A 12,594-nucleotide genomic window follows, 5' to 3' on the forward strand; every position below is an offset into this window, starting at 1 on the left:
CTGCCTCTGCCTCCCCTTTCGACCTGTCTGGGAACAATGACAGTGGATAGCTGTTTCCTTCTCTTGCTTATCAGCCACCCAGGGGCTAGCAGAGCCCAGGTAGTCCTGGCAAACATAGACTGGCCCCAGCAGCCACTTTCAGCCCAGCATCATTACCAAACCACCTCTGTACTGTACAGCCCAGCTCCCAGGTCTCACTAGGAGCAACCAGAACAGGACAACTCAAACAAGGGGCATCTGGCTTGTGGACAATCCAGTACCTTTTCAAGGGATGGGACGGGAAAGGGCTAATTCCCACAAAATCTTTTATTTGAACTCCTCTACAATTAACAATGAAAGAGATCCTGTATGTTTCGATCTGTGAAGCACTAAGACTTTTATCCATTAGCAAAGCTTTTACTGGGATTTGAACAAAAGTCAAAGTTTCTGTGCGCTTAGCTTCCTTTCACAACCACCCTGCTGAGAGCTTTTGTATCTGCTAAGCAGCATTCACAAGCCAAGATTTTTCTTCACCCTTTTTCAGTCAGACAATAAGTCCATGAGTGCCCCAACTATATTTTAGCCTTTGCATTGCAATGTCAGTAGTACTATTTTCTGTTTTCAGCGTTAACAGACTGGGGGCAGCAGGAAAGGATAGTCTTGCTGTGGGGAAAATTAGCATTTTTGGAGAGTTTTAACAGTAGCATCTTCCACTTGAACATACGACTATTAAGTGAACATTCTGTATTGTGCTAACATGGTGGTGTGGTCGCAAAGGGGCTAAGGGGATGATCTGTGACTTGGGAGGTCTCCAGTTCAAATTTCATCTCAGGCAAACCACTCTCCCTTAGATAGCCTCCATCTGCAAAATAAGTGTTTACTGGCCTACCTTACAGGGCTACTGCAAAGATTATTGTGATTATACACGTAAAGTACTCAGAATACAAAAACTGCTATACAAGTGAAAACTTAATCTTTTTCTGCATTTTTAGAAAAATCTTTTTTCTTAGCCACAATGGAGTCATGATCCTGGGACCAAAAGCACTGTTCTGACTTTTTCATCATCAGGCCGGATTACATTTGCTAAGGTGATCACCAGTTCTGGTAAGTAGATTTCTCAATTCCTGACCCTTTCTTTGAACAAGCATGATACAGGTTGTATTGCTTCTGAACACTCTGATTTCTGAAAACAGATCTTCCCTATGAAAACATTTTCCTTTCAGAGTTTAGAGCTTATTGTTTTACATTGGGATGCCAAAAAATGTCTCATTGCTAACATGCATATACTGTAATGTGCTGCTCTTGAAGATGGTCTAGAAGTTGCACCTGGTGCAGCATGCAGCAACTAAACTGTTTTCCAGTACATCTGGCCAGATGCACATTATGCTGGGCGTTAAAGAATTGCAATGACTCCCGGTTTACACCTGGGCCCAATTCAAGAGGTTTAACATTAGTGTATAAAATCCTAAACAGCTTGGGCCCTGCCTACCTGAAAGAGCATCTGCACCCGTATGTACCAGCCTGAGCACTGAGGTCACAGGGGAAGGCACTCCTGGTGGTACCTTCCCTTGCTGAGGGGTGCAGGATGGGGGCAAGTGGGAGGGCTGTCTCCATGATTGCCCCCAGGCTCTGAAATAGTCTCCCCTTGGAGATTTGCCAGCGGGCCTACCCTTTATGGGTTCAGGCGCAAGGCAAAGACTTTTCTCTTCACCCAGATATTTTGCTACCCTCCCTGGTTGTCCTTCTACAACTGCTGGTCTGGAGGGTGGGAATAAGGGAGTAGGGTTGCGGTTAATTTTTATGATGTCTTTATAATCTGTTCTATTTCTACTGTTTTATTTATTGTTTTTATTGTTATGTTTTATTGTTTTAACTTTATTATTAGCCACCTGTGTATAAGACAGGGCAAAAACATAAACAAGCAACCAAACAAATAAATAAATAACAGAGGATATAATTCAAATATCTGGTGAAATGAACTCTAGTCCACCAAAGCTTCTTCCACAATAAATCAGTTAGTCTAAAATGAGGGGCTATTTGCTTTTTATGAGAAGACAAAAGTCACTGGAAAAGACAATAACCTCAGGAAACGTTGAAGTCAGAAGGAAAAGAAGAAGATCCAAGATGACATGGAAACCATGGTCCTCAAGTTTGCAAGACCTAAGCAAGATTTTAACAATAGGATGTTCTGGAGGACATTGATTCATAGGGTCACCATCAGTTGGAAGCAACTTGATGGCACTTAACACACACATACACAAAAGGTTCAATGAGACTTCTTTCAATTTTTGTTGCAACAGCCTAGCAGAAAGACCTCTCTGGATTTTAGACTGGTTTATAGATTTTTTAATTTGAATTTAAAACATGCTTCATTATACCACATACTATGTCCAAAAACAGCATATGAAGACATCAAAGAAATAAATGGGGACTTAATACCATAGTAATAACTGGTGAGCCTAACCAGGTTCATGTTCCATTTAAATAAATCATACCTTGATTTTTGGAATATATGGACACTGCCCTGTTGATACTCCCTGAACATCTCTGTAATCAGAGATATAGTCCTATGCAAGAGATAGAACAGCTCACAATTTTTAAAGCCCCCACCAAAAGGGTTCATGAAATGGGATTCACACATGCAGTGTCTGTCATTTTACAGAAGGACTAGATTACAGTTTTCAAATTAGAGTTGTACAGTGACCACATTTTTCATTAACTAAAACAAAACATGTTCATAATATGGCATGGATATAAAAACAGAGAAGTCCTGTTGCTCATCGCTAATAAAATTTTGACCCAGCCATGAGATGCCTGTGACGTGTGCAACTATAGATTAAGGTAGGATCAGGTGCCTCAGAAATTCTTGATTTCCCCCAAGTTATCCAAGTAGGGTTGCCGACTTTTAAACGGGTCCCTTTTGTTCTGCAACAGTTATTAGCAATGTTAATATAGTTACAAGCTTTGAATGGCAGATTTTGCACTGTAAGTCTCTATTAAAGGGACAGGACTATCTTGGCTGGATACCAACCTTAAATTTGAGGCAGTTCAGCAAGTTAAAAGGAAGCGTCCCAGACCTAGAGGCCCATTACTGCCGTTTTCTCATGATTCAGCATATCCCCCCTCCCCCCAACCTTGTATTTCCCTTTTCTTGTTCTGGGCAGGAGCCAGAAAAGCCAGCCTAGTGCTTGGCATGGACAGAGCAAAAAACAGGATTGATTGTGGTCAGGCTGGTGGCAGGGCCACATCCATTAGCATCTCCAAGCCATTAGGGGATTTTATTTCAGTAGCTGGCATGATGCAGCATTGCCTGGGAGCACTTTTGTGGTCAGAAATAACACATGGAGTGGGGTGGAGGTAGTGTTAGGGGGGCAGGAAGATCAGTTCAGACATAAGAATGGGGGTGGGTGAAATAATCCTGTCATGAGCTCCAAGCAGATTGTGTCAGTAAGAGTGAGAAGAAGCGAGTGTGACCACGCAGTCTTCAGAAAGTAGTAACGTTTTAACTGTAGAACGGACAGAAATTATGTCCGATAGATTTACTCTTCTACTACATGATATGTTCCTGTCATCATGTATATTATCCTAACTGCCATTAGACAAAGGTAAGAAGGCTAGCAGATTTTAAAGCTATGACATGATACCTAACTGGAGCCTCCAGGTTAAGAAATAGTATTTCCCTGATGATACAGTTCAAAGGGAAAGAAAGAAGGGATGCCTCGTAGTTTCAAGTCCTGCTTGTGAGCTTCCAGGGTACCTGACAAGTTCCCACTGAAAGTAAAATAGAGAACTAGATGGATCATAGCCTGATATAATAAAGAAATCCTTATGCCATGTGGCATTCACTTTTGATTTGTGTGCTCCAAGAGGCTCATATTTTGTCAAAAGAAGTTCAGATTCCACATGAAGGAGCCTCTAACTACAGCCAGAATCCAAGGACCTCAGGGTGGCCTGTTGCTCTCTCCCCACCTTTCTAGGTTAGGCCCAAGATCACTCAGTTAATTTTACAAATTGGAAATTGGATCCAAGTTTTACTATTCCTAGTCTAGCATTCTGACCACTACCCCACACTGGTCCCATATACAAGGCATTTCTTTATGGTGCAACCTTAATATTTTATTATGGTGCAACCACAATATTTTACTGTGGGTCACTAAAGGAGGCGTTGCACGCTGCCCCCCTTACTGAGCAGAGCTTTCAACAAGGAAAATTAACTAAGGATCCCTAGTAAATACCATGTTTTAGAAGCACAAGAGACAAAAGATATATGTCTTCCATTCTTGGATAGGCATATTTACATAGCATACTTATTGTACAGGCAAATTAACTTCTCCATGCTTGTCAAATAATTGGCAAGACAGAACCTGCCACAGGAGGTGGTGATGGTCACTTACCTGGATAGCTTTAAAAGAGGCTTGGACAGATTTATGGAGAAGTCAATCTATGGTTACCAATCTTGATCCTCCTTGATCTGAGGTTGCAAATGCCTTAGCAGACCAGGTACTTGGGAGCAACAGCAGCAAAAGGCCATTGCTTTCACATCCTGCAAGTGAGCTCCCAAAGGCACCTGGTGGGCCACTGCGAGTAGCAGAGTCCTGGACTAGATGGACTCTGGTCTGATTCAGCAGGCTCGTTCTTATGTTAAAGGAGTTGGGTCAGACAGAGATATGAGAAAGGAACAGAGAGCTGCCAGCAAAATGTTGTTCTCTATGTAGAGCTTACAGTGGACTAGTCTGTTCCAGGAAGAGTGAAAGAAAGGTTTTGTGGAACATTAAAGACTTCCAAATGTATTGTAGTTTCAAGGGGTTGCCATGTTGGTCTGCAGAAGAACAGCTAGATTTGAGCCCAATTGCATCATAGTGGTTTTTGGGTAACCCTTGACTCTCAAAAGCTTATGCCCTAAAAATATTATTGGTCTTTAAAGTGCTACTGACTTGAATCTAACATGTATTGCAGCATAAGATTTTCTGAATTCAAGCCCTTAGAAATGTTTGCTATTTTTAAGATGCCACAAGACTCTTCTCTCTCTGTATGGGATTTCACCCTTCAGCATTGCTCTCAGAAGCTATTGTCCAAATAGGAACAATGACATGGGGGCATGGTTCAACAAATGAGACAATGGCAAGAATCTTCAAAAATATATGTAGATATACAAGTGTAGATATACAAATAGGTATGTACAGGTTTATCATGTGTTACAGCATGTGAGGACCATTTCCAAAAATTTCCCTACCTGGAGCTTTGAACCACATGGCAAGGCAGTTGTTACTATGCTCCTTTCAACAACTTGGAAATCCAGGGAAATGGTGAATGATGTGTAATAACCAATTTTGGACTAGGATCTGGTGCAGATTCGATCCCTGTTCTGTTATAAAGCTGCCGAGAGACTTCTGGACAGTCAATCTCTCTGTTGCAGAGATAAAAAGGGGGTGAGGACAATGATGCACACCGCCCTGCTCTAATTGCAGGAAAAGTGTGATAAAAATGTACTAAGTAAAGAAATAAATTATAGGGCCATGAAATGAAATGCACAATATGGCAAGAATTGAATTATTATATTACACACCTTCAACACCTAGATAATCAGAGGTTCTCCCAGTTTTAGAGTAATCTTATTTCTAAACACCTCTGTGACCTTGTGTTGCTTTTTGGATGTGACCTATTTCTTCTAATGTAATCAGTCTGCAAAATATTAGCATTATTTATGTATCAATAAATGAGCTATTGGTTACATTAATGGTAAATCATTCTGGTTTCCAGGCTTTGCAGATGAATTATCAACAGCCACAGCTGCTCATGTAACAGACTAAGATGCTTGTCTAGTTCACTTGTTAAAGTGAGTACACATACAATTCATCTACACCTTATTTTTCTTTATATACATGTAGAGTAATTCTCATGTTATATTCAACCATGCACAGCTTAATGTGTGATTTAAACCCTGCATTTATCCAGGCACTTGTCCTGATTTCATTTGTAAAGCGAATGCACATTGGCCATTTCTCACAAACATATGTATGCATGTTCACTGTAACTTGTGAACAGCTCCAGAGCAGTGGCACAGTTATGAAGATGAAGGGTGGGGGGACTCTGCAGGGCTGTTGCATCTTCAGCTATAAGTGGGGTTACCTACATCTCTTACCATATTGTGAGGGAATGTATGTATATATGTTTCGTTTCGTTTTATTTGTTTGTTTGATTGATTGATTTATATTTAATATGCCACCCCTCCCTTTTTTGGCTTGAAGTGGCTTACAATACTGACAATACAATAAAACATTTCAAATTTAAAACATTTTAAATGAAATAATTTACATCAACATTCTACATTTCATAGCTGTCTCCAAGATGACGAAAACCGATAACAGATTCATTGAAGGATTTACGATGGACCTGTTGCAACTGGCAAGCTCTGCTTTGTAGATGCACACATGCGCACCCAAGGTCTGCACCATTCAAGTGGCAGGAAATGAGCAGGAAGGAAGTCCAGCCTCTACTTACCAGAAGCCCAAAGCCAAACATAGTCCCGCTCCCCAATAACAGCATGTTGCCGGCTAAGTCACTTGCAAAATAATTGGATCCCTTTTTCCAACATCCAACTCCCTCCAATCTAAAGCAGCAACAAGTAGAATTGCTATAGATCTCCAGATAAAATGTGCACATACGAAGATAGCAGGAATAGAAAGGCAAGGAAAGTATCCTAGTTCCAGCAAAGCATGTAATCCATTTTCATTGCAACTGACTTGCCCCAACGCTACGCTGTCGCTCCAAATTAAAAGGAGAGACTGTGAAAAAAAAAGCTCTGTTCAAGCTGGATGCTTGTCCAAGGAGAGCAAGCCTGAGAGGACATCCAGTGTCCCCTGTATAAAGATGAGCAAAAAAGGCATCTGTAACGAAATCCCAGGGACAGAAGATAGCCCCTCTGAAACCAATGATGCAGAAGATGTTTCCTGCAGGAAGCAGCCTGGCACAAGATAGGAGTAAGCAAAGAGCATATAGGTCCAAACCGTATCTTACACAGAGGATTTTGCTCAAACTGAACTCATGTTGGACTTCCTTTCTCATCCATCAGTTTCATGTTGCTCCTCATCTGAAGAATGAATGGGCAGTGGTCAGGAGCCACTTACAAAACCATTCCAAGAAACTAGGTTTACTTAAAGTATTTTCCCACCTCCCTCAGCAGGATGTGACTGATATGATTCCACTGTCTTACTAGTTTCTTAATTTCTTGGCAGTCTTGCAACTAAGGTGCAGACTACTTCAACGCCCCGGCCAGTGACCCATACGTTTTGGACAAATCAGTCTGCTGCCTGCCTCCTCTGGTAAAAGAAGCAAGGGAAAGATCTCAGAAAGCAGGAGGGTGTTTGGTTTTGACTGAGAAAAAAGCACCCAGCAATGGCACAAAAAACCACCCCAACCTAGAGTCCATTAAAACATGCACTTTTGTCAGTAATGTAAACAGAGAATGTTCACCAATCATTCACTTACACTTTTCGTTGCCAATATTATGCTAAATGTTGCCTCTACGGCAGAGAACACTTTGAACACATGCAGCATCTCCCATTCATACACGTTATTTCAGTTTACCCACACCCCTTCTGCCTCGTACAAAAACATTTTCACAAAGTGTTCCATTAATGATGCCAACTTTGCATCACTCTCACACACTCCGACAGACATTACTGCAACTATAGATCTAGATGCTATTCACGGCCCCCTGGTTTCCTGCCTCTTTAAGAAGTCCTTGCCCTGCCAGGTGCCTTACTGCCCAGCACTTATTTGTGGCCCAAATAACTTGCCTGCTTGGAAGTCCTACTCCCCCAAGATTTATCTCTCTGGTGCGGAGCATATTTAGGACTACAAGTGAAAACAATTTGAGTACCTACTTCTTTTTCGAGAGAGGCTTTGCTGATAGGACAGCAGACCTCTTTGGCTGTATCCATCTCAAATGTCCACCCTACACACATAGGTGCACAAATGACCAGTTGCCCATAAGCTTTGCAGTTATGTGTTTCAGTACTGCTACCTTAGAAGGAAACACGAAGCCGTTTGCATTGTGGCAGAGGCTTAGCAAGTCCTTTCACTACTTTACTAGCCCAGATTAGATCAATTCCGGCTAATCAGACTAATCCTGGAACAAGCCCTAGAGGTGCAGATTAAATCTGTACCTGGAACCAGGCTTTGAGGTACAAGTTAAATCACAACTGTTCCCCCCCCCCCCTGGCATCTTTGCGTATTACCTTCCAAGGAGACAGGTTCAAAAAGCCCAAACTGTTCCAGCACTTTGACGAATAGGACCAAAACCACCAACACGGCGATCATCTCCAGGCCTTCCAGGTTCATGATGAGGGGGACTCATGGCACCGAGGCCCCTCACTCAGCTCCTCGCTCACCGCGGTTCCCCAGCCAGAGTCATCCACATGCCAGTGGGTGCCTGGGTCACACGAAACTGCTGCGGTCGCCACCTTCAGCCCTGCTGTTGAAGACTGCCCTCCATCAGCACTGGAGTACCCATGGCCCTCCTCAGAGTAGCAAAGAGGCACAGTGGTGGTGCCGGTGGAGAGGAGACAGCAGGGTCATAGAGCAGGTTGGGTAGTTTGTTGACAGCAGAGTCCAAGCTGTGCTTTCCTGGCAGCGGTGAAAGTGAGAGTGAGAGAAGGAACGTGGCAGCACGAAAGGAGGGATGTGGCCGGAGGGGGGGAGGGAGAGATGTGTGCAGAAAAAGCTCTGCCCTTCCATCCCATCCCACTGACACCAACTCCATTGATCTGCTTAATGCAGTTGCTAAGGAGATGGGAGGCCGAGAGTTAAGAGGATCCTGGCTCATGTTCAGAAAGGTTCACTGCAGATGGGAGGGGGGCAACCCGGAGAGACATGGAGGTGAGTCGCAGAGTGTAATGTCCCAGCATTTCTGTGGGGAAAGGACACAGAATACACCTGCACCTGTAAACGCTGCCTATTCAAATTGATCAGGCCACAGAAACATTTGAGCTTCAATGCTTGTGGAGGGTGTGAATGTGCACGCAGTCTTAATGGAGTAGTGGATAAAATGTCAGGCTAAAACTGGGGAGAGCCAGGTTCAAATCCCCACTCAGCTATGAAGCTGAGTGAGTTTTCGCCAGCTGCTTTCTCTCGCTCCACTTCTCCTCAACCTAACCACACAATTGTGTAGAAAAAGTGGGGATGGTGAGAAACCTGCATGCTTGCTTCCTCGGTAGAGGAACAGCGGGATTTTTTTTAAAAAAAATGTGATTTCTGCCACTATCTTTAATGTTTAACTAAAAGTAAAGCCTGTTGTATGAACAAATACAATGGGCTCTAGAAAACTGTTGGTGGGTTAACAGCACCCACTGAGGGGGGGCAACCCCTCCTGCCTTTTCTCCACCCTTGGCTCCATGTCACCAGCTCCATTCTCATCCTCTTCCCAGATGCCTACATCAGCACACAAGGGTTAATTGTGATCCCCCTGCCCTTCCTCCCCCATCAACCCATGTCACTAGCTCCTCCTCCTCCTCCTCCTCCTCCTCCCCCTCCTTCTGTTGTGGGATGCCTGCTCCTCTTCCTGAATGCCTGAATCACCACACAACAGTTAACAGCATAGTTACAGCCACCAGCAGTTGCAGCCGTCCCACGAGGAGTGGCTGACACCTGTGTCTGCTTCTTCTCAGGCTGCTGCAGACAGTATAGAGACTGCAATTATTCAGCAGTGGAGGAGATGGGTGAGTGTGCAAGACACCAAGTAACCACTGTTTTGTTTGTGTTCTTTTTTACCCCTTCTGTGTAAGCCCCACCCCCCAAGTCATGTGTGCATGGTGACTGGCTGGAAGTAAGTCATCGTCACCACAGCTAGCCTTTCATATAGCAAGATTATTTAGTTTTTAAAATAAATTATATATATATGGCCCTCTATATATATTATATAGTGTCTTCTCAATCTGATTAAGGAATCTAAGCTGCCATGTAGGTTTAAAATAAAAGTTGCCATATGAATATTTTAAATAAATTAAATATATTTTTAAATAATCAGAAGTGCTGTGGCAAACCTTAATCAAGTAATGGAAGCCATCTATGTACCAACAGTATACCCAGTCAAACAAGGCCAACATCCAGTTTTAACTCCAATTTCTTCTATGTGGTCTCCACAATGTTATCCACCACTCCTGACAGTTTTCCTTGACATCACCTCCACCCCCTGAAACATTCTTCCTACCTCTTGGAGGACTTGTGTGATAGGAATACCGTAGTAGTGCTGCTTGGGGTTTTGACAGGATCGCAATGTTCAGATTGTACAGTACTTCATACCCCAGAGAAGTACTGATAAGTCAACCCAATAAACTAGGAAGGAACTCTCCTCCTGCCTGACTTCAGAAGGTGCAACCACCTGAGGCCATAGTCCAGGCTTCAAGGTTCCTTTCCTGTGACTTCCTCACAGCAAGTGCCAGTGGAGATCTTACTTGGGGAATTCTACTGGCAGAAGAGGAAGCAAGCCACTGTGCAACTAGTAGCAGGCAGGTATGTTCCCTGGCTGAGGTTGCTTCAACTACCACTTTTTAAATCAACATTTAAAGCTCAAACCAGACATTTGAAACCAACACACCAGTATTCAGAGACCTGCAGTTTGTTTAATATTGAAAAGGAGACTTGGCAGAGCAAACAAAAGTACAGACACGAAACCATACTAAGTTTACCTAGCAAGTCCCTTATTTGTTCACCTTCCAATTGTTTATTTTTTAATGTTTCTCTTTTACATTATATGGCACAGAATCTAGGTGATTGTGAGCAGTTCTAAGGTTTTCTAGCTGCTGTCCTGGTTGGCATTTAATACAGTAACAAGGATCTAACAGGGTACTTACCCATAATCCCGTCATGGAAAGGAGAAGGAGGGGATTGTAGGAAACCTGTGGACAAGTTATGCCACCTTTGTGAGTCTCACAGATAATGATATGAACTCCTTCAATGCTCCTCCCAATTGCCCCACTGGACTGTTCTCGTTTCCCTTAGCCACATTCCCTCGTATGGTCTGTATTTTTGCTCCATGCTTTACCCACGAGTATTTAGACAGCAGCAGCATTCCTTGAGCTGGCCCTTGGGGTAAACCAGGATGTATTCCTATTTGCTCTTCCTACACTGCAGCTGAGAAAAATGCCAGGGCTCAGTGCCAGCATTTAGGGGGAGGCGGGAAGCTTGGCATGTCACTCAGTCAAGCAGAGCCCAGGGGAGGCTGCCAGCCTGGCATTGGCGCCTGTTCCTCAGATAGAGGAAACTCAAGACAAGACTGTGGCCTGAAGGGTGAGAGCAAGGGACCCCTGGACCACTGCCCCTTCTCACAAGAGTCTGCTAATTTCTACTATCTGTAGATCATTGTTCCTTGGCAAAGACCACACAACTGACCTACAGCCACATCAGAGCCAAGAAGAGACCGCCTGAATACTCTGGAACAAGAGGAGAGATGTAGGCTGCACGTTCTTGTAGTCATTTCATGCTGCTTTTGAAAAAGGGAGGGGAAATCCTGTGGCGTTCCTGAGATTTTCCTAGCTTTCCCCTCTCTCCCAAACTAGTAAACCACAGTTTCACACTGCAGCTCTGCAAGGTTAAATGAGACTAGTTTTCCTCTTTATCAGATCCCTTCCCTCTGAGAAATACCTCTGCCAGTGAGGTATTAAGTACAACAAAGAATGCAAAACTTCCCATGTGCCAGTTCTTGCAAAACGGGAATGATGGGAACTGTAGTCCATAACATCTGGAGGGCCATGAGTTTGACACCTACGGTCTAGACCATGGCAGTGTTTTCAACCTCTAGCCTAGAGCCAGGCGAGAGAAGCTGTAACTATGTTCCTTCTGTTTTATCTGTGCAATTTGCTTTTGTTGTTAATTCTTTGTAGTCACCTTTTTCCAATAAACACTTATTTGATTCATAGTGATTAAGCTCTACATGTTGTGTATAAAAGAATGAGACACTGAGCTGAGCATGTCTACTGGGTGGTCACTTCTATTGTAATCCTTCTCACTAATTCTGAGAGGTCTGCATTTGAGGTGATTCACTTGGTAGTAAAAGCCAGGTTAGAAAGAGTCTCAAAGGAGCTTCCTCACATTTCAGAATGGTGGGGGGTTGGGCTTCTGATGTCTAAAGGACATCCAGTGATATCTCTTTCATGCTGCATTGGGGAGTGAGAGCGGTCACCTGGAAAAGGGACATCAAAGGGTTGTATGATCCTGAGTAATAACAATGAACTGAAAAGAGAGAGAGAGGAAGAGTAGAAAACAACCTGCATGTACTACAAAAAAGCTGATGGCTTAGACATAAACAGGACCTTTTGGGGGACAGTATAACTCTACTGCGCATTCCAGCATCTGGATTTTAGTAACTCTTAGGCGTTTTCCCCATGGACAAAGTATCCTGGGATAAGGAGGTGAAACAGCCCGGTTTGGGCATGGTTTCCGCATGGCTTCTGGGCCTAACTTGGGGTTGCACTGAGAGATTTCCTCTATCCCGCAGCTTTCAAAAAACAATGAAATTGGTGGTTCTTTTGAAAAAGTCCACGTCACTTCCGCTCCCATGCAAACACCGTGGGAGACGGGCCGGTTTATTTTTCTGGCTTCGCTGCCTGCTCTCCC

At 43.5% G+C, this 12,594-nt stretch overlaps 1 protein-coding gene and 1 long non-coding RNA gene across 6 annotated transcripts in view; one reads left to right on the forward strand and one right to left on the reverse strand.

Moving 5' to 3' along the window:
* LOC125437542 overlaps positions 1–11,900 on the forward strand; it is a 50,103-nt gene extending 38,203 nt beyond the window's left edge. For all 3 annotated transcript variants that reach the window (XR_007245233.1, XR_007245232.1, XR_007245234.1), the window contains 3 exons: positions 972–1,083; positions 5,740–5,815; positions 6,317–11,900. This is a non-coding gene — a long non-coding RNA (uncharacterized LOC125437542). The remainder of the gene's footprint in view (positions 1–971; positions 1,084–5,739; positions 5,816–6,316) is intronic.
* KCNIP2 (potassium voltage-gated channel interacting protein 2) overlaps positions 1–12,594 on the reverse strand; it is a 126,069-nt gene that overhangs the window by 32,055 nt on the left and 81,420 nt on the right. The window contains exon 1 of one of the 3 annotated variants that reach the window (XM_048505194.1): positions 8,220–8,603. The exons of the other annotated variants lie outside the window; for them this stretch is intronic. Coding sequence (XP_048361151.1) covers positions 8,220–8,322 — 103 coding nt within the window. The 5' untranslated portion in view covers positions 8,323–8,603. Of the gene's footprint in view, positions 1–8,219; positions 8,604–12,594 lie in introns of those variants that run through there. 3 annotated transcript variants of the gene reach the window in all.

The sequence above is a fragment of the Sphaerodactylus townsendi genome, linkage group LG08 (genome assembly GCF_021028975.2).
Source record: "Sphaerodactylus townsendi isolate TG3544 linkage group LG08, MPM_Stown_v2.3, whole genome shotgun sequence".
In the NCBI taxonomy this organism is placed as follows: domain Eukaryota; kingdom Metazoa; phylum Chordata; class Lepidosauria; order Squamata; family Sphaerodactylidae; genus Sphaerodactylus; species Sphaerodactylus townsendi.